The sequence below is a fragment of the Corythoichthys intestinalis genome, chromosome 2 (assembly GCF_030265065.1).
Source record: "Corythoichthys intestinalis isolate RoL2023-P3 chromosome 2, ASM3026506v1, whole genome shotgun sequence".
Lineage (NCBI taxonomy): Eukaryota > Metazoa > Chordata > Actinopteri > Syngnathiformes > Syngnathidae > Corythoichthys > Corythoichthys intestinalis.
This window is the reverse complement of record NC_080396.1, coordinates 47096179-47118867: the sequence shown is the minus strand read 5'-3', so window position 1 is coordinate 47118867 and position 22689 is coordinate 47096179. Positions and strand designations below refer to the sequence as shown.

Sequence of the window (22689 nt, the reverse complement as noted above, 5' to 3'; positions counted from 1 at the left end):
TATTTAGATCGTGTTGCATTTTTCTATTGTGTGTTGTAAACAACTGTTAAAAGCCCCTTGGCTAACTATTTTGTTTTGATTCGCACTTGACACTTAAAATGTGCAAATGGAATGCAGTGACGATTTTGTTAGCAAATGTTTGGAAAAACGTCTAAAGTTCATGAAAGAAAACATCTTCTGTCAGTGGCTTTCGGTGGCACATTCAGTGCCACCGAAGGACTTTTTTTTTGTCTTAGGTTGGTTTTCCATTGAATACGATGTCTTGGTGCACTTTTAAAGGCTTAGGTGTCTGAAGGAGGCCCCTAAAGGCTTTCTCTGTCTTCTTTTTAACGCCCCTGAACGTCTTTGTCCTGGTTCAGCCGCTCTTGTCTCCCTTTTATCTCATTTCCCAGCCTTTCCACTGACTGCTAGCCCAAACTCAATTGTCCGTGCTGGCTAAGAGTGCATACGGTTTGCATTCTTGCAGCTTATTTGTCATGTTAATGAGTATGAATGCGATTGCAATAGGTTGTTATAAAGCCGCAATGCCACAATCCCATTTGGAAGATGTTTTTAGACATGGCTTGTTTTCCTGTACTTCACTATAAAGGCCCTACGCTTGAAGCTTTTTGAGTACTGGGTTGCATATTTGGCTTAGACACTTACATTGGCCTCCAAACGCCAGGAGGCGGTGATGCTCCTTTCTACTCATTTATCTATGCAGTTGAGAGATTGGATACAGTCACTGGTGCAAGTTCAGCTGTTAAATGAAACAGAATTCACACAGCTGCTTAGATTTCATAACTGTGCCCACATTGAAATTTATTAAAGAAGCTCGACTGTGGCTTTTAACAGATTGAGCCCCAGCTTTTAATATTAGTGCTCTCTGATCTTTACTCATTTCAGATTCCCCCCACCTCCATGGTCTGCCTTTGAACAGCCTTGACTAACTCCTTTCTCAGTTCTCCAATGTCTGTTTCATTTTTAGCTGTTAAATATCTTATTGTGGATCTCTACCATCATTTTTTGTTCATCTGGAAAGCCTTGGATAAGTTTTGCACTGGCCTCACCTGTGTTTTGTGTTGAACTCATATTCACAAGAGCTCAAACAAGACAATAAGAATTCATCGGGCCATCTTGAAGGCGGCAGCACTTCTGTTCTGCCTATCACTGCCTATAGCCCCTCCTCTGAAGCCAATCAGTGACAAGAAAGGTTCCAATTGGTGCAAAACAGACTGAGTCTAAAGGAACCCCCCATGCCCACATGGTGGAGCGGTGGGGGGCGCCTGGAAACCGACCACCAAGCTTGAGACTCGGGGAGGATAAAAAAGCAGTATAGAAATCTGCACTGAGCAACAAAGACAACTTTGCATGTGAAAGCTGTGTGAGATGCACAGCGTGCACATGTGCAGTGTGGGAGAAAGACTTATCTGGGAAATCCGGCATTGACAAGCTGGTTAGCGAAACTACTGTTCCCTTCTTTGGCTGGACTGGACCACCATGGCGATGTGGGGGACCTGGCCATGGCGGTTGAGCTATGTTCTACCCTTGTTCATCCCTTGCTCAGCTCAAGAACAGAAAGGGTTTTCCATTCCGGAACACGGATTTTGCCAAGCCATCTCTATTCCGCTGTGCACCGACATTGCCTACAATCAGACCATCATGCCCAACTTGCTGGGCCACGCCAATCAAGAAGATGCTGGGCTGGAGGTTCACCAGTTTTACCCGCTTGTTAAAGTCCAGTGTTCACCAGACCTCAAGTTCTTTCTGTGCTCCATGTATGCACCGGTATGCACAGTTTTGGAGCAGGCGATCCCCCCTTGTAGGACTTTATGTGAAAGGGCCAGGCAAGGCTGTGAGGCGCTGATGAATAAATTTGGGTTTCAATGGCCTGAAAGGTTGCACTGTGAGAACTTCCCTATCCACGGTGCCGGAGAGATCTGCGTGGGTCAGAACACATCCGATGGTAGCAGTCCAACACGGGTTCCGACACCGGACCTCCTGGAACCGTTGACCTTTCCATCCCAAGAAACCTCACCCTTCTCCTGCCCACCGCAGCTGAAAGTGCCAGCTTACCTCAGCTACCGTTTCCTTGGCGCCAAGGACTGCGGTGCCCCCTGTGAGATTTCAACACCCAACGGGCTAATGTATTTCCGAGAGGAGGAGCTTAAATTCGGGCGTATCTGGGTCGCTGTCTGGGCTGTCGTTTGCTGCATCAGCACACTCTTCACTGTCCTGACATATGCGGTGGATGCACAGCGGTTCCGTTACCCGGAGAGACCTGTGGTCTTTCTCTCCGGTTGCTACTTCATGGTGGCGTTAGTGTACGTCACTGGTTTCCTGCTTGAGGACAAAGTTGTCTGTGTGGACAAGTTTCAGGCAGACGGTTACAAGTTGGTGATTCAGGGCACCAAAAAAGAGGGCTGCACCATCCTCTTTATGGTGGCCTACTTCTTTAGCATGGCCAGCTCAATTTGGTGGGTTATCCTCTCGCTCACCTGGTTCCTGTCGGCAGGGATGAAGTGGGGCCACGAGGCAATCGAAGCCAATTCGCGTTACTTCCACCTGGTAGCGTGGGCAGCGCCAGCATTGAAAACGGTCACTGTTCTGGTTCTGGGACAAGTGGAGGGCGACCTTCTGACCGGTGTGTGCTATGTGGGTGTGTACGACGTGGACGCCCTGCGGGGCTTTGTGCTGGCTCCGCTCTTTGTCTACCTCCTCGTGGGCACTTCCTTTCTACTGGCCGGCTTTGTGTCGCTCTTTCGCATCCGCACCATCATGAAACTCGGTGGTACTGAGACAGAGAAGCTGGAGAAGCTGATGGTGCGGATCGGCGTTTTCAGTGTGCTCTACACTCTGCCTGCTGCTGCAGTGGTGGCCTGCCACTTCTATGAGCAGGCCCTGCGTCCACAATGGGAGCGCACATGGCGCATGCAGACCTGCAAACGCTTTGCGGTGCCGTGCCCATCGGGAGACGTTGATCCCCTGACACCGGACTTCACCATGTTCATGATAAAGTACCTGATGACCATGATCGTTGGGATAACGTCAGGCTTCTGGATCTGGTCCGGAAAGACTGTACGTTCCTGGCGCCGCTTTTATAAAAGACTGAGTGGCTCTGAACTGGCAGATACTACACTTTAGTTTTTTGGTGCTCACTTTAGCCCTTGTGAATATGTATATACTGTATATGTACAGGGTTGTGTATGTGTAAAGGCTAGTACAGTGGTACCATGACTTAGGGTTACGCTGAGTTTGTTTTTTGTTTTTTTTTCCTAATGAGTCGTTGCAAGATTTTTTTAAATTTTACTTCTTGCTTTGAGTTGTGAGCCAAAATTTGAGTTTGTCACTTAGAGGAGAACATAGTCAATACTACAATTCTTGTTGGGACATTGGGCTTATGCTTGTGCCAATGAACAATAATTACGCTTTATAAAAACACCTTTTATTTCATAACATTCTTTTTTTGTGTGTTTAGATTTTATTAAAATCATGTAAGAAAATATTGTGGTTTTTCAAGGGACTAGAACAAACTATTGGAAATAATCATTTTAACAAAGTTTTTAACTAATATGGAGGTAAACTGAAACAAACTTTAAAAGAAATGGGTTTCCGTGTTCATTTATTCACATTCAAAATGCTTGATGATTGCTCCTTTTTACTGTGTTTAGTCACCATAGAAATACATAAAACGTTTCACTACACTATATTTAACCAAATTTTTAACACCGAACTTTGAGCATTATATTGGTCATGAAGATTGCACTCCATATAATCTGTTCCATGTTTGCCTTTAGTTGTTTTTTTTTTTGTTTTTTTTTTAATTATAATTAAACCGTGGAAAGCATTTCTTTTAAGAACTTTATTCATTTGTTATATATTGTTAGAAGTCTCAAACTTAAAGACTGAAACATTGTAGCCTGTACTCATATGGTCCACAATACTTATTCAAACAGTCATTTAATTTGTGGCCATTGATGGTGATGGGTGTCCAAGCCATTTTAACTTGAAGGGCTTGTACTGAATAATCACTGCTAGTCCCCCTAATACAGTACTGTATACTGACTGTAGCGAACGTCAGTCAGGGAAAAATCACAGGAACAAGTGTGACCTTAGGACGCCTCGTAACCTCAGAGATCTAAGACTGGAGAACTGCATCCTATGAACTGTTGGTTAGTGATGTCTATAAAGTGTTGCAGCTTGGCTGCTGATGAGAGCCAATGAAGTGAACAATGTGAGGTGGATATTTTACTTCTTGTTTATAAACTCCATTGTCTCATTCAGGAAAAGAGCAATTAAAGCAGCGCTTTTATGTTTAGGTGTTGCACAAGGGTGGCTGCTTTGAGTGGTCACACTTGACCTACGACCTCTCGATTCATATTATAACGTGGATAGAGAGATAGAGCGCAGAGCAATGAAACAAAGAGGCTTATTCCTTTATATTTTTTGCTGTCTGCTGAAAACTTTTATGTTTGACCTCAAAAGACAAATACAGTACAAGCCAAGATATTTAGCAGTTTGTTTTTTTAATTGTTGAGATACATGGATAGCATTTGTAGCAAGTATTGCAAACAGATATATGAAAAACATCAGTTCACTTAACCAGAATATTTTAGGTTCGTATCACTTACTTTTTGGACAATGCCAATCACTGTATTTCCATTCTTGTTTCTGAGGAATTTCAAATAAATTACATTTGTTCAATTTTCACTCAGATCTGCAACAGTAAAGTAAATGACAAGTGACATGACTATCAAATTTGATGTAAGAGGAGGCTATGTGTATGATATTTACCTCCATATAACAACAACACAGACGCTCAGTCAATAACATGAGCGGCCTCCACCACCTCACTGCCAAAAATGTCTTCTGATTAGCTTTCCTCTGTTCAGCTTTGCTTTTGTCTATTTTTCATCCATTTTCAGCTACCAGCATTATGAATTAATTTCAATGCTCACACAACCTGTTTTAAATATGCTTTAGTTTCACATGGTCATTTCAGTCGAAATACATCCAAATTTGTTACTGTATTTATATAGTCGGTCTCACAGAACAATGTTGATGTACTGTATGCATTTTAAAAATGCATTAAGCAGTAGGGGGGGAAAGGTGACTAAAAGAAGTAAAAGTTAGTAAGTAGCAGGTTTTGGGGGCACACATACATAAAAGCGACCTGGAATTAGTTCATATATGATTCCACATTGTAAATTTCTTTTGCGCAAAAAAAATCTTGTTTGTACTACAACTTCATCTTGACTTGATTACACTTTTTAAACCGGTTTACATATATCTTTTAATGTGTCTTAAACGTTTTATATTTCACAATACAGTCCCCATTTTCTGAAAAGAACAAACATTTGTGTTTTACTGGGGAAAACTAGGCTTGTTTGTTTATTTATTTATAATATTGTGTGGGTGTACTAGTGAAGATATTATTTCAATGTCAAGTTCGTTCCCCGGCTTGCGAAATATAGTCTCTACATTTACACGTACTCCGTTCTCGGTCCCGCCTGCAGCCGATCCAGCGCTCCGCGGGAGCGCAGGTGTCCCAGAGGCGCACAGGATGCCAGCAGCACGGTTCCGGCCATCAGGTGCAGCACGCCTGCTGTCCACCCGCAGTAGAGCGCGTCCCCGAACTCCCAGCGCGGTGCCACGTCCGGCACCGACTCGTCGAAGAAGCGCAACGCCGCGGCGTGGGCCACGTACGACACGGGGACGAGCACTAAAAGCCCGCAGATGACGCTCAGCGCCCCGCTGCACATTTTCATCACTTTTTTGACTCGGCTTTCTACGCGCACGTTGACCGCGTGGGAGCCCGGGATGGCGAGCGCGAGCACCAGCAGTCCCGCGCACAGCGCAGCGCACACGAGCACGCGCGCCAGCTTGATGTCACGCGGCAGGGCCAGCAGGCTGTCGTGGCGTTGGCACAAGAGGGCGCCTTGCACGTCTTGCACCACGCACGTCTCCCACAGGCCCAGCTCGTAGCTCTCCGTGGGTAGCAGCTCCGTGGACAGCGTGAGCCAGGCCGACCTGAGCGTGGCCGCCAGCGTGAATATCCACGCGCACGCAGAGATCGCCACCCCGAGCAGCTCAAGGGCGCGGATCCTCGGCTCCATGACTGACCGGCTTCTTGTCATGCCCGCTTGTGCTGGGAGTCGGCAATATCGCCCTCCTATTCTTTTCCCCCAAACCAAACAAAACATAACACACGCCCCAGCCGGCCACCGAACAAAACCCACGTTCCAATTTTTAACCCTTTGGAAAGTCGCAACAACAATAAACCCATTTGACCTGTTTGGAAAACGGAAAGCAATTTCAATGACCCAAATATCATTGTTTCACTCTGAATTTGGATGAGCTTTTCCCATAGGTTGAGTTTGACTTATGTGGCAGGGAGGGCAAAAATGTTGATTCCCCGAAAAGCAGTGTCAGCAATAAATTTAATTTGCAAGATATATGCTCGGACTGTAGCTTAGCCCATGCTTGTACATATATTCATCCCAGCTGTGTGTGCATGTGCAAGTGCGCGCGTTTTCCTGTGTTACCTAGTGGAGAAGTACACTATGCACCCTTTTAGACTGAATATTGCAGCCAGGAACATTTATAATAATACGTTGAAAATGAGCATTTTTGTTTGTTTGTTTGTACCCATCATTTTTAAGGTGAATTCTAAATCAGGCTGCTTAGCTATGCTTTTGGCCAAGATCTTCATTCATTGAATATGGCATGGTCGGTGGTGGCTCTGTTGTACAATTAACATCTTTTAGTGGGGCAAACTGAAACTCCGCTCACTATTTTGGTGGTGTGCTCCACATCTTCAATTCTTGGTTCTCGCTCAGTAGTTGTTGTCGCTTTTTGAAAGCTTAAGTTTTAAAAAAATTGCCCCTTCTGTCTTCAGGCGGGGGTTTTTGGCTAAGCAAAGCAAATGACCATCTCTAAGGTGCTAGTCACATGATCTGTTTGAAAAATTATTTTGATCCATTACAAAAATATTTTTGTTCATATCATTCATTTTTGTTGTTTGTTTTATTGCTTTATAACTTTTATAGACAACATTTTACCGTCAAAGTCTTAATTTTAAATTCATTCTGTATATTGGAAAGTTAATTACATGCGATGACACCCACCACCCCGATCCCCCCTTAATCTCTGCATATGGCTTTTCCACAATTGAAATTTGAATTATTTTGTATTGGTTGGTAATTTCATTGCAGCCTACACTATAACTGTCATCTTGTTGGTCAACTGGACATGTACATTTTAGATTAATTGGCAAGTGTGTAATAAATTATCGGAATCATATAAGTGTGCATGCATTACTTGCAATGGCGTACCACACGTAGGTTATTTTTAGACCGGGACGTCGCATCGTAAAGCGGAAGTAAAGCCGAAGTGGAACATTACAGACCCGCCCCCGCATAGACCCAACGTAATTAGTGCTACTTTTCTCCGGTAATCTTTCAAAAACGAACATGCCGATCACGCATTGCTTTTTTGGAACTTGTAGAAACGACTCTAGACATTACAACACATGAGGATGTTTTCTTCATACGTTTCCGGAAACCAAAAACTCGAGAGGAAAAAATTGTGAAGACCAAATCAACTTGGGTGGACTTTAACACCAGCTCGGCGAATCCATTCACGTTTCATATGCAGTAAACATTATGTTGGGTTGGCATGGTCTTTCAGAGGACAAAGAGGTAAGCCATTTTTATATTTTTAACTTATTTTTTTAGCGTAACGTTGTGCCGTACTGCTTCTGTCTGACAATGAACGACCTGAAAAGAATTACAATGGTATCTGACTGCCACTGTTACCGTTTCTGTTATATATAAATAAATAAATAAATAAATAAATATATATATATATATATATATATATATATATATATATATATATATATATTAGGGCTGTCAAACGATTAAAATTTTTAATCGAGTTGATTACAGCTTTTAAAAATTATTTAATCGTGATTAATCGCAATTAATCGCAATTCAAACCAGCTCTTAAATATGCCATATTTTTATGTAAATTATTGTTGGAATGGAAAGATAAGACACATGACGGATATATACATACAACATACTGTACATAAGTACTGTATTTGTTTATTGTAACAATAAATCCACAAATGGCATTAACATTCTTTCTGTTAAAGTGATCCAAGGATAGAAAGACTTGTAGTTCTTAAACGATAAATGTTAGTTACAAGTTATAGTAATTTTATATTAAAACCCCTCTTCACGTTTTCGTTTTAATAAAATTTGTAAAATTTTCAATCAAAAGTAGAGTTAATATAATGATAAGAAGAATAAAAATAACAATAATAAAAATAGAGTGACCAAAGTCTAAGTTTTACGTGTATTTTGCATAGCTATTTTGATATGGAATGACAGTACATTTTGCATTGTTGTTTAACTGTGTGTCAGAATAGGGCCTCATTACTATAGACTGAAGTGCTTTTCTTTTTGTGAACATTATTTTTTTTGGGGAGAGATAGGAATATTATTTTTGTTGTGCTTTCACTAAACGATACTTACAGTGGGGAGAACAAGTATTTGATACACTGCCAATGTGAAAACCCACTGGCAGTGTATCAAATACTTGTTCTCCCCACTGTATGTTTGTTGTGAAGGAGTTGCCAATAAACGGCGCGGTCCAAAGAACGCCTGTGTCCACTCGCCTCTACTGTATAACATATATCTGTTCATATCTTACCCAAAATACAACAAGAGACACATAATTGCCACTAAAAGAAAGAAAACTTACCGAAATATGTGTGGAGCACAAATAGCAATTTGCATTGCATTGTGAATACAGCATAAACGTCTCACAACTACGAATTCTCCCACGTTTAGAAGAAATAACATGAGTATGGAACGGCGCTGCCCCCAAGCGGCCAGTGGCATTCTCTTCACTCTTAATGTCCATAAACGGCCTCATTGTAATCTGTTTGAGGCAATATGCGAGATGGTTATTCACCCAAGCGCCAGCAGAGGGCGGCAGAACTCCATAACAACAAGTGAGCGTTTTCGTGTACTGTCATTTAAATCTGTCTGAGCGTGACATCTGCGTTAATTGCGTCAAATATTTTAACGTGATTAATTTAAAAAATTAATTAACGACCGTTAACGTGATAATTTTGACAGCCCTAATTTTTTAAATTAATCACGTTAAAATATTTGACGCAATTAACGCACATGTCCCGCTCAGACAGTATTCTGCCTTTTGGTAAGTTTTACAGGAAGGCTTTTTATGGTGTCTAACAGCGAACTCTTGTGGTCGCTTTGCGACATGGTTTATTGTTGTCTTGCCAGTTCAATATGGCTGCACGACATCTCGGGCTGACGCCTACGTTGTAATGTTGTGCCTATATGTAAGTATGGTTGTTGTAAATAATGTACATATTATGTTAGTAAGCGAAATGTTATATTTTTTGTATGAGACGCTTTTTGTTTATGTTTAGTGAACCTGTATAGCGTGCTAAGCTAACGTTGTTGCTAATGCAATGCTTGTGTACTTTTTTTTGTAGTTTTACGACGGTCTAAAGAGGACAATGGTTTGAGGCCATTTTATTAATAAATCAGATGAAAAAGAAAGAAGTCTGATTATTATGGCGTCGTTCACTAGCTGTCTAGCTTTAGAAAAAGTAGACGCTTCGGAGTGAGGACAGCATAGACAGATTTAAATGACATTAGAGTGAAATGCCCACTACAGTCCTTATGTACCGTATGTTGAATGTATATATCCATCTTGTGTCTTATCTTTCCATTCCAACAATTTATTTTACAGAATATATATATAATTTACAGAAAAATATGGCATATTTTATTGATGGTTTGAATTGCGATTAATTACGATTAATTAATTTTTAAGCTGTAATTAACTCGGTTAAAAATTGTAATCGTTTGACAGCCCTAATATATATATATATATATAAACAACTTTAGTAAGGGGGACGTGTAAATAAATTGTAGGATTAAGATGTGTTATCAATGAAAAAATTAAAAGTGTTCGTTGGCTGTCACTGAGTAGCATTTGCGATCGCTACACAAAGCTAACTAAATTACCCACAAGAACGGTAAGAGACGTAGGACAACCAGAGGATATATAAGAAAGACGGCTGATGGTAAAGGATAGCTTATTGAAACAGGAGAATGTCATTGTCAGTCGCGTCGATAAAAAAGCTAAAGCTATGCTTAGGTCGGCTCGTTTTTTCGTCTTTTTCAGCCTTCGACACTAAAGCCATCTCTTTAACTGAACATTTTTATGTTCTTCCACATCTTTGCCAGTCAATTTGGCAGCAGGCACATCATTTTCGGAGAGAATTGGTAGGTTTAGCTCTGTAAACATCTCCTTCGTACACGGTTTCCATTCATTTCCTATTAGGGACAAACGATTTCTTGTCCATACTTAGCAACAGTAGCTAATGTCATGAATATTAATGAGCGGAAGTGATGTGTTGCTTGCGGTACGCCATTACAGTATTCTTGAAAGGCAGCTGTAAAGAGTGGCCAGGAAAGTGCTCGAAACAGTCCCGAGAACAATATTGACATTTGCTCAGGTTCCTGTAGAAAAAAATCTAGTGTTGGAAATTTATAAGAAATTGTCAAAACAGGCACTAATCTGCAATTGGATGTTGAAGAAGGTTCATAGTGTTTTCGAAGAATATTAACAGAAATTACCTTGTCTTTCTAAAAAGAACATTAGAATTTGATGTGTTGCCATCCATCACATTCGCACTGATCCTCACTAAACATGCACCTGTTGGTCTATGAAGGGTCGTTGAAGATTCTCATTCAGGACTTTGACGCCCTCTAGCGACAAAATGACCACTTTTATATCATTATATATTTCCTATTTCAGTCTGTGGATATTTATCTGTTTTTGTTTATCTGTTCAGGTAAATTAGGAAATATGCTTTACAATGAGAGACATGAATTTCGCGAGCTTTGTAGGTTTTCGCCTTATGAAGGTCTGTCGTGTTGCATTAGCTTGGCGGCGCGACCCTGACACATTCAAGATGGCGGGCGCATTTACGTATCACAGCAGCACCGAATGCGTCATATTTCCGAGACAGCAACTGGGTCATCATCAATGGGCGCCGAGTGCATTTTGGGAATGTGGTCGTGATAATACAATCTTCAATTTTAAGTGGATTTATTGATGAAAATGTCGATTTTTCACGACGAAGTTGAGATCGAAGATTTTGAGTACGACGAGGACACCGAAACGTATTACTTTCCGTGTCCCTGCGGAGACAAATTCGCCATAAGCAAAGTGAGCCAACAGATACATGGTATTTGAACTGTTTTATATGAACTGTTTATTTTTCTCGTTTTCATCGCATATTTGGTTAAACTGATAAAATGTTCCGTTTACTATCAGGGATATTAGTCGCAACTTGGTGTTGCTGGAACTAGTCTATCGAACAGAACTTTTGTCTTTGTTACATAACAATAAACGTCGTTTTATACTTCGCAAACAAATATGAGTCCATATTATACAATAGCAACCACTTTTTTATAGTGAGAGCAATTTGAGTTGCTTATTTTCCCCAGTACTTGTTCAGTGAATTTCCATTAGTAGTTAAAACTGGGAATTTCTAAAATATTTAATTGTATATTTCATATAAAATAACACAATTATTACATACTTCAAATGGATTTCAGTGAGAACAAAATCATGAGTGCTTGCTAAGTTGAATATTGCTTCTCAAGAAAAGAGGGTGGAGCTGGGTTGAGGCTGGTATTGCTTTGGTAAGCAATTTGTGTTTCTTTTGATGTATGGAGGGTGTGAGTCAAGTAAATATTTGATTGATGATGTAGCTTTTTGGCAACTTAATCACCAGATTCTTTAGCTGCCGTATGAATAATTTGTATTTGATATTTGCAACCTAATACCTAGAGGCGTGCAAAATTTCCGATTCTTAGATTATTCACGATTCGGCCGTGGAAGATTCGAGAACGATTCACAAACAGCGGAATTAAAACACAGTCAGCGCGGTCTTCGGGACGCAATGAGGAACGGACCGAGAGAAAATATCATGTGCAGCGAATGCCGCTAGGTAAAAAAAAAAAACAATAATACCTGACTGCAGCCGTCAGCCGCTACAAACAGCGCCCAGTTGCTAGTTGCTACAAAAATACGGCAACATACGGCTATGGTAGATATCACATATATCTAGACTAGATGTGAAATACAGACTTTATATGGAGGTAGATTTGTGGCTTTATTATTCAAGCAAAAAAAAAAAGTTGCTTCAATCAAATAAAAAGTTGCTTCAATCAAAATATATATTTTCAATCGAAGAAAATGTCACTTCAATAAAAAAAAATGTGTTTAAATGCAAAAATAAATTTGAAACTCAAAAAATATATTTGAAAACTATTTTTCTTTGATTTAATTTTTTTTTTTTTTTTTTTTTTTTTTTTTTTTGTTTGTTTGATTTAAGTCAAGTTTTTTTTTTTTGATTGAAACACCATTTTTGATTGAAGTCATGTAATTTTGCGTTTGGACCACATTTTGGCTAGGACATTTGTGTCTTTATTATTCAATCAAAAAATAAGTTGCTTCAAACAAAAAAATATATATTTTCAAAAGAAAAATCACTTCAATCAAAAATTTCAAAAAAATTCATTCGTAGAAAAAAAGGTTTGAATGTGAAAAAATATTTGAGACTCAGAAATTCGCATTTGAACACTTTATTTTCATTCAAACTGTTTTCTTTGATTGAAGCAATCCTTTTTGTGTTTGAGCCATATTAGGGGTAGGACATTTGTGTCTAAATCATTTAGGGCTGCAGCTATCGAATATTTTAGTAATCGAGTAATCGACTGAAAATTCTATCGATTAATCGAGTAATCGAATAAAACAAATATATTTTTAGGTGAAGAGCAATTATAGATATACATGAGAAAACAAGACATTTTATCATTTTCAGTCAATCAATGTCTTTATTTTTGATGTATATTGTTGAAAACAGCCAACAACAACATCTCAGATGTAACTAGAATTTTAAAAAATGACTAATTCACTGCTTTCACTCAAAAAACCTTTAGATCTTATTAAAAAAAAAAAAAATATATATATATATATATATATATATATATATATATATATATATATATACTGTATATATATATATATAAACACACCTAAAAATGCCTTTACGCTTGATAACACACATCACTTAAAAGTTAGGATTTTTTCCCACGTTTTTCAATTAAATTTCTATTTGTGTCAAGCCATTTTTAAGTTCTAGTTAAGTTTTAAGTTAGTCTAAACTGTAAGTCCTGATAGGATTTTGAGTTTTGCACTGTTCAAAATAAATGTATGATACAGGCTGTATTGGAGCACATTAGGGACTAGTGCTACTTGGTGTTTTATCCAGCAATGACTACTGAGCTACAATTGATAGTTAGCATTATTGAGTTTTTATTTGACACCCTCATCACTCCACAACGCTATGTTATGTTAAAGCCTGTATGTAAGACACGTTAGCCACGCATCGAAAGCGGTCTTAATTAATTGAAACCTAGCCCTCCGCAGTGCTAACGTAAAGTGAGCTAGTAGTGACAGTAACGTTAATCTTATATATTAGCGCTTAGCGCTCTTTATTAGCATTTAGCGCTCTACTGCTTTAAGATGGCAGCTGTTTTCTAACGCTGCCCAGACGCGGCCTAGTCTGTCGCTGTGCATCTAGTTCAACATAAATGATCTCTATGAGACTCATTGGACGCTAGCTGCCACTAACGTAGCATGAGCATTGGACGCTAGCTGCCACTAACGTAGCATGAGCGGGCTAGTATTTAGCAACGTCGGCGTCTTGGAGAGAGGGAGAGTGGGAGAGGGGTCGTTTGTAGCGGTTGTCGGCTGCAGTGTTTGTTTGTTTTTTGCTTCTTCCTCTACGCACGTGACATCAGCGCGTTGTCCCGCATTAAAAGTAGTCCGAGCAAAACGTGATGCGTAGAGCTGTCAAAATAAACGATTACTCGAGGTGAATAAAATTACTCGGATCAGTTTTTAAACTCGAGTTACTCGAGTTGCTCGAGTATTCGTTTCAGCTCTAAAATCATTCAATCGCAATAAAAGTTGTTTTAATCAAAAAAACTGTTTAAATCATTTGCAAAAATATATATTTGTTTGAAACTATATCTTTTTATTTGAATTTTTTTTTTTTTTTTATTGAAGTGTCACTTTTTTGGAAAAGCAAAAAGTTTTAAACTTTTTTTTTTTTTAATCAAAGTGGAAAAAGTTTTTAACACACTTTTTTTTATGAAGTGGAAAAAGTTTTGAAGGCACTTTTTTTCGATTGAATCATTTTGACACAAAGATTCAACTTCAACGCTAGTTCCGGTGTGTTTGAGTGGCAGATGATTACGCCAATGGCATAAAAGTATGAAGCCAGAATAATGGCCACCAGGGCTCCATCCAGCCATCCCGGAGTCTCCTGGAGTCCTAGCCGAATATAGGGCACTGGTACGGGAGTGTGACATCGGCATTTCACCGGAGTACGGTGCCCTGCTGCTTAATGTGATTCAACATGGCGAACTTCACCCGCTGCCCTGACGTGACGGTTGGCAATTGGTTCCAACCGGAGTGTCCGCGACGCGCCGGTACAGGAGTGGTCGGTGAGTGGCCCGACACTAGCCTGCCCAGTAAGTGAGTGGACGACCGGCAAGTCGTCGGCGTCCATGCCGGGAGCCCCGTCGCTTCAACTTTGAATGAGTGTCGTGTCATTCGCGGGCCGTCCACTTGACAGCCGGCCTCCGCGCCTGGGGGGTGATATCGGGGTCCGACCAGTGTGCCACGACAGGGCAACGTACCGTCGCGGGTACTCCGGTGAAATGCCGATGTCACACCCCCGTACCGGTGCTCTATATTCGGCTTGGACTCCAGGAGCCTCCGATGGCTGGATGGAGCCCTGGTGGCCATTATTCTTTCTTCATACTTTTATGCCATTGGCGTAATCACCTGCCATTCAAACACACCGGAACTAGCGTTGAAATTGAATCTTTGTGTCAAAATAATTCAATCAAAAAAAAAGTGCCTTCAAAACTTTTTCCACTTCAAAAAAAAAAAAGTGTGTTCAAAACTTTTTCCACTTTGAAAAAAATAAGTTTACAACTTTTTGCTTTTCAAAAAAAGTGACACTTCAATAAAAAATTATATATATTTCAAATAAAAAAATCTATTTTCAAAAAATATATATTTTTGCAAATGATTTTTTTCTTTGATTAAACATAGTTTTTTGATTAAAGCAACTTTTATTGCGATTGAATGATTTAGACACAAATGTCCTACCCCTAATACGGCTCAAAAACAAAAAGAATTGCTTCAATCAAAGGAAACAGTTTGAATGAAAAATAAAGTGTTCAAATGCGAATTTCTTAGTCTCAAATATTTTTTCACATTCAAACCTTTTTTTCTACGATTGAATTTTTAAAAATTTTTGATTGAAGTGATTTTTCTTACCAAAATATATATTTTTTTGTTTGAAGCAACTTATTTTTTGATTGAATAATAAAGACACAAATGTCCTACCCAAAATGTGGTCCAAATGCAAAATTACATGACTTCAATCAAAAATGGTGTTTCAATCAAAAAAAACTTGACTTAAATTTAAAAAAAAAAAAAAAAAAAATGTCAAAGAAAAATAGTTTTCAAATATATTTTTTTGAGTTTTGCATTCAAACACTTTTTTTTTTTAATTGAAGTGACGTTTTCTTCGATTGAAAATGTATATTTTGATTGAAGCAACTTTTTGTTTATATATTATCTTTATTCCGGAATCTCACAGTGGGTCCATAGCACACACACACCAACAAAGAAAAAAAAAAGAATACCGTACATACGGAGACATAATAATAAAGTGACTTGAAAGGAAAAAAAAAAACAGAACAACGAGGAAGCACTGGCAATCAGTGCACAACAAACAGGCTTTTGTGCCAATGGCACCACAGGCTCGAACTAAATCTAAAGCTCATTGTAGGGTCTGTTAAATTCATTATAATATTATTTCCAGACTCATTTAGCCGACACATGAAGCTGTACATCAATTTTCTTAAAAGCGCTTTAAATGTGGGTAATCCAGAGCTAACAAATAATTGACTGGCGCTGTACCATCTAGGCACACGCAGTAACAGCCTCAGGGCATCATTGTAGGCTACATTTAGCCTCTGCATGGATTTAGCTGTGTACCTTGACCACAGGTGAGCTGTGTAAAATGGTGTGCAGTATGCCTTAAACAGCGAGGTCTTAATGTGGGGGGAGCACATAGAAAATCTTCTTTTGAGCATATTTGCCTGTGCATAAAGTTTACAACATTGACGATGAATATCCCTGTCATCCGACAAGTCTTCAGATATGAAGTGGCCGAGGTATTTGGCTTCATTGCAAATATTCATAGCTATTTTGCCAAGAAAGAACTGAGGGAATATAGCCGCCCTATCTTCTTTAGAACGGACAATCATGATATTACTTTTCTCTGCGTTATATTTGATGTCAAAATGATCACCAAATTCGGAACATATCGAGAGTAACTCCTGCAAGCCAGCACTGCATGGGGAGAGCACCACCACATCATCTGCGTACATAAGATGGTTAATGACAGTGTCTCCTACAACACCTCCCGTATTACACTTATTGAGTCGGCTGGATAAGTCGTCCATGAAAACATTGAACAAATATGGAGAGAGAATTCCTCCCTGTCTTACACCATTACCTACTTTAAAGCAAGCAGAGACCGAGCCACCCCATTTTATGCGAACAAGTTGATTTGCATACCAGAAGGCCAGAATACGGATTATGTATTTGGGCACCCCTCTTTTTGCTAACATAAGAAAAAGTTTGCTGTGATTGATCCGGTCAAAGGCTTTCGATGAGTCAATGAAGCATAAAAACATTGTTGAGTTTAGGCTTCGATATTTAAATAATAGCTCCTTCAGAGCAAATATACACATGTCGGTTCCATGTTTCCTTTTAAACCCGAACTGATTGTCGCTTGTCGAAATAAATGAAACAATTCTGCCCAGTATGATTGACTCTAGAACTTTAGAGAGCACACTGGCCAGGGCAATAGGTCTGTAATTATCTTTACTATTGATTTTACCAGCCTTGTCTTTTAAGATAGGCACGAGTTGTACTGCCATCATAGAGTCAGGTAAGATGCCATGCTTAAAAAACCCGTAAAAACACAAGGCAAGAAGAGGGATTATTTTCTGACTGGCATGTTTTAAATGCTCAGCTGTAATACAATCGGCACCACCAGCCTTATTGTTTTCTAGTTCAGTAATAGCTTTGTGGATTTCATCCGGGGTTATCACTAAAATCTCACTGAGGTCAACATTATCCGGTATGTATATATCACTCTTAATACAGTTAAACAGCTCATAGTAGTGCTGTCTCCATAATTCCGCAATGTTATTCGAGCCACATACTCCGTTAATGTTAAAAGGTAAGGGAGCTTTACACTTATTCAATATTTTCACCTCTTTCCAAAAGTCACAGTATCTATGATTACTAAGTTTGCCAGCAAGGGAGTCTGCCCTCATACTGGCCTCATTCCTACTAATAAAACGTACAGCAAGCTTAAACCTTGCATTTGTGCGCTTTTTATTCTCAAAAAGAGGCCCACATCTAATTCTGCCAGATGCCGCCCATTCTTTAAAGGCTTGCCTAGCTGCTGAGTGAAGTTCAACCACATAAGAATTCCATCCAGGCTTGGCATGAGGAATTTGCCCATTATTGTTATTATGTAAAGTTTTACCAGAGTCATATAGGCATTTAACGATGAAATCATACAAGCTGCACAAATCTTTGCGATGCTGTATGTTTTTGCAGTTTATATCGCAACATAGTAGAGTTTGCTTTGGTAATAACACGGAATCTAACAACATATCCGTTTTTAAGGTGTACTTGCTGATTGTCTCATTTGTTAGGGCTGACCAGTTAAGTTTACTAAAGCTGGCTCTGCTTTCGTCTGCGCTTATCATTGGTATTTTCTCCACTTTGACACACATTAATAACGGAATATGGTCAGATGTAGCTAGATCGTAGCAAATTTTCATACTCATCAGTGAGGCATGGGCATCTGCCGTGGATACGCAGTGATCAAGCCAAGATACAGTATGCCACACATCACTAATGTACGTGTAGCTGTTTGCAGGCAATAACAGTTTGCTGGAGATAAGCAGGCTATTATCATTGCAGAAGTGTAGCAAAAGTTTCGCAAAATTGGAAGACCCATCAGAGATGTCTGCATTATAATCCCCTACCAAGAACACGCTGGTTGAGCCACATCTGTCAATAAAAGCATTAATACACGCCAGTCTGTTACAGTATTCGTCCACATTGCTATATGACTCATAAGGCGTGTAGATATTAATAATAATAAATGATCTCTCCGTGCTTTTAAACTCAATGGCTATCGCCCAGTCAACATCAAGTCTTAACACTGACACAACTGGGTCAAGTGTGCAACTCCACAGTATTGCTACGCCCCCAGGTATTCTCCCACGCACGAACTTGTCCCTGAGATCGGTCGTTGACTCTCCAGCTCCGTGGAAGTTTGGATGCAGCGCATTTAGCCCATCAAGTTCTTGTTTGGCTAACCATGTCTCCTGTAAGCAGAGAATATCACACTCCTCTAATAGCTTGTCTACAACAATACGTCGCGATTTGTCCGCTGCACTTTGCCCAACGCGCAGGCCACGCGCATTATAGGACACAATCCGTATCATAGTTACGCGGATACGAGCGCTGGGGCAGCTATACCCGGCATCCGATCATCCTCGGCTGGAGAGACTATGGGCTTTCTAGGCTCAAAGTAGCGGCGTATAAACGTCCCAGCTGGCCATAGCCCCGGATCATACATATCAGCCACTTCCGTACACTCCGCAGTTACCTGAAAGGAGCTGAATCTGGTCTGGGCGGTCGCGATCTTCCGGCAGATGACCACTCGAACCTTTTTCTCAGCCAAGTAATCCTTAAGTGTATTGGCGTCAAGTTCAGGGTCAAACCTAGTGGCGAAGATGTTCACCAACTTAGTTTTGACCACCGCGATGGTAGAGCACGCACCGGTGCCGACGATCCCCAGCTTCCTCCTCTCCCGTCTGGCAGGCGCCCCACCGGTCCGAGCCTCGGGTCTGGCGGCTCCTCCAAGTTCGGGAGTTTCTGTTGGTCTCTGCCGCCGTCTTCTTACCACCTCGGACCATTGTGGACGTGAAGTGTCGGTGTCCGCTTGCTCCTGCACGTCGATGGTATTCGTTGTTGTTGCCACAACGGCATCCGGTTGTGGGTAGCCATTCTGGCTAACGTTATGCACGGCTTCAATCGCAGATACCCGACTGGCAAGTGATACAGTCACATCTCGCAGCTTTTCACAAGCGCTCGTTTGAGCCTCGATGGCACTTTTCACCCCGGTCATGTCCGAGTTCAGCTGTTGTATCCGTCCCAGTAGTGAAGAGACGTCAATGTGATCGTAGCCAATAGGCGGTAGCTCGTCCAGGTGATATGACACAAAGCGTGGTATGTTGTCCCCATATTCGTTTAGTAACCTCAGACAGGCTTTAATATTGTTCGAGTCTTTTTGCGGTCCTTTGTGTGAGACACAGCGTTGCGTGGTGGAAGGGCACAGCTCAAACAAAAGTTTCTTGGAAGACTCGATCCACTCCGTGCTGAAATAGCTTGTGGCCAACATGACAATATCATCATGGCCCAGAGTTCTCATTTTTATGACGAGGAAGTTTAGCAGTTCGTCCTCTACTATAGTTTTACCGCTGGTTGTTCGGTAGATTTCAGGTTTAGCTCGCGGCGAGACTGCAGCGGAACGGCCTGCCGGCGGCGCCATCTTGCTTCAATGTTTCAAATCAAACGAACCCTTTCGAAGTCACAGTGTTTGATTGAAGCAACTTTTTTTTTTGATTGAATAATAAAGACACAAATCTACCTCCATAACTTTCCCGCGCTAGTAAACAGGCGCCATCTTAAAGCAGTAGACTTCTCTAGAAGGCTATGTTGTAGAGAACCTAATAACTTTTTATCTAAAATACCCCTAAATCGGCAAAATCTTGACTTGAATCTGTCTTTAAATGATGAAACAGTCTTAAAACTTTAACATGTCGAAAGTAGACATGAGGGAAATTATGGAATAACGGGCGCAATTTTAACAACTTTAACGGTTGATTCACAACATCAAATTAATTGAATGTAGTTTAAGGCTGCTGATAGAGAATGGGGACTTGAGTATTTTATTTAGTTTTTAACCGGTAACTTGATACTAAAATAGTAGTTTGGTTTATTTAGCCTGAGAGGATTTTTGAACAATTTTGGAACAAATATACAAAACATAAAAAATTTTTTAAAAAATTTTAATGGGGGGCGGGGGCCATCAATAATCGGTTTATAATCGAATCGGAGTCTCTGAATCGTAATCGAATCGTTATGTGCCCAAAGATTCCCACCTCTACTAATACCATAATCCATCATATTTGTTAAACATATTACCGCATAGGAGTGGGAACCTCTTGGTACCTCACAATACGATACAATACGATTTGCAATACAAAGCTCACAATAACGATGATCTGACGATATGGTGATTAGGGGTGTGACAAAATATCGAAATGGTGATATATCGTGTTACTTTGTACCCCAAAAGGTTATCGATATGCTCCTGTCAAGAATCGTTCGTTCATTCAAAACCAGAGCATTTACAGTCATTCGGTCTATTTTTGAGGCATTTACAGGTCTTTTCCTGTTGAGTTTGAGTCACTGCCTATTCATTTGGGTGATTCCCAGGTCACGTCCTGTTCTGTAACTCAAAATAAACAGGAAGTGACCCATAAAATACCCCAAAATCAACAGGAAGTAACTGAAAATCAACAGGTAAATGACCTGAAATGGCCCAAAATTACCTCATTGCCTGGCATTGGCTGCCACTGACGGCCATAGATGTTCAATCCGTTTGAAGTGTGAAGGATGGCATTCGTTCATTCGCTGCCATCCTCCCAGTTCAAATGGATTGGACGTCTACAAGTGATAAACTCCTTCCAATTCACAGCAGAAACTTGTTTTTCTGTTTATTAGTTGTTTGTAGAAAATCCTAGAATGATTTCCTGACCAATGTATCAATAATCGTTGTATCGCCATATCATCAGATCATCGTTATCGTGAGCATTGTATCGCAAATCATATCGTATCTGAGGTACCAAGAGGTTCCCACTCCTGATGGTGGTACAACGATTATCGATACCTTGGTCATGAAATCAGTCTAGGATATTCTACAAACAACTAATAAACAGGAAAAACAAGCTTCTGCTGTCAATTGTACTGAGTTTATCACTAGCAGACATCCAATCCATTACAACCGTGCCATCCCTCCCACTTCAAACGGATTGAACGTCTATGGCCATCAGTGGCAGCTAATGCCAGGCAATGAGGTAATTTTGGGCCATTTAAGGTCATTTACCTGTTGATTTTCAGTTACTTCCTGTTGATTTTGGGGTATTTTATGGGTCACTTCCTGTTTATTTTGAGTTACAGAACAGGACGTGACCTGGGAATCACCCAAATGAATAGGCAGTGACTCAAACTCAACAGGAAAAGACCTGTAAATGCCTCAAAAATCAGACCGAATGACTGTAAATGCTCTGGTTTTGAATGAACGAACGATTCTTGACAGGAGCATATCGATAACCTTTTGGGGTACAAAGTAACACGATATATCACCATTTCGATATTTTGTTGGTTCCTTTTTATTTTTTAGACATTGACACCTTTTTGAAATGATATCTCGATTCTTGGCAGGCGCATATCGATAACCTTTTGGGATACAAAGTATCACGATATATCACCATTTCGATATTTTGTCACACCCCTATTACCACATAACCTAATATTAAAAGTACTTCACTTTATTTGATCAAATCCGTCATAGCCTTTTGCATAAAAGTGCTTTCCATTGCAAAGTGTGTTTAATGTTATGTGTCGTTTTTGTGTATTGGTAGGAGGAGCTGGAAAACGGTGAGGACGTGGCCACGTGCCCGAGCTGCTCGCTCATTGTTAAAGTCATCTATGACAAGGTGATTGATGGCTGGCTGAGACGTGCTTCCCAAATGTTCACATTAACAATCCACAGTGGGAAATTTAAAACTCACCCAAAAATAAACGTGAATAGATAGGGATTAACTGATTTTTTTTAAATTTTTTTATTTTTTTTATGGGAGGGGGGGTGTTCTGCCATTAGGCTACCTTAAAATATTTTTGTAATTTTGTCTTTCAGGAGAATTTCATGTCTGGTGAAATCATTGAGGCCCCATCAGAGAGCAAAGTGGCGCTTGTTCCCACCTGATCCAGGATGAATCATGTTATATTATTATATTATTATTGTTATGGAGCGCTTGTAATCAATCACGTTCACAACCAGAGGAATCTGAAAATCAGAAACAACTTATGTTTCCGTTTTATGTGGTTTCTTATTTTAACTTCATGTTCACTAAGAGAAATTTGTAAATAAATATTTATCTTGCTCTTTTCAAAGAAATAAAATGTTTTCATGGCATCAATTGGATGATTCATTTTGACCGCAGGCTTCTTTAAAATATAACTGTTGTTTAAAATGTATGATTTTAGTTTATAAATGTCTTCAATCCGAACAAAAAGACCAAGATGTGAATATTAACTATGATGTGACGCCATGTTTTTTTT

At 40.0% G+C, this 22689-nt stretch overlaps 3 protein-coding genes across 3 annotated transcripts; 2 read left to right on the top strand and 1 right to left on the bottom strand.

Moving 5' to 3' along the window:
* Window positions 1–1309: 1309 nt before the first annotated feature.
* On the top strand, window positions 1310–3671 carry LOC130910372 (frizzled-7-like). The gene has a single exon (XM_057827597.1). The coding sequence runs from the start codon at window positions 1480–1482 to the stop codon at window positions 3121–3123; it is 1644 nt and encodes a 547-aa protein (XP_057683580.1). The 5' UTR covers window positions 1310–1479; the 3' UTR covers window positions 3124–3671.
* An 827-nt stretch (window positions 3672–4498) lies between these two features.
* Window positions 4499–6360, bottom strand: LOC130911984 (putative claudin-24). The gene has a single exon (XM_057829688.1). The coding sequence runs from the start codon at window positions 6180–6182 to the stop codon at window positions 5463–5465; it is 720 nt and encodes a 239-aa protein (XP_057685671.1). The 5' UTR covers window positions 6183–6360; the 3' UTR covers window positions 4499–5462.
* A 4702-nt stretch (window positions 6361–11062) lies between these two features.
* dph3 (diphthamide biosynthesis 3) lies at window positions 11063–22686 on the top strand. Its single transcript, XM_057855810.1, has 3 exons — window positions 11063–11259; window positions 21990–22064; window positions 22265–22686. The coding sequence occupies exons 1-3, from the start codon at window positions 11146–11148 to the stop codon at window positions 22331–22333; spliced, it is 258 nt and encodes an 85-aa protein (XP_057711793.1). The 5' UTR covers window positions 11063–11145; the 3' UTR covers window positions 22334–22686.
* The last annotated feature ends 3 nt before the right edge of the window (window positions 22687–22689 follow it).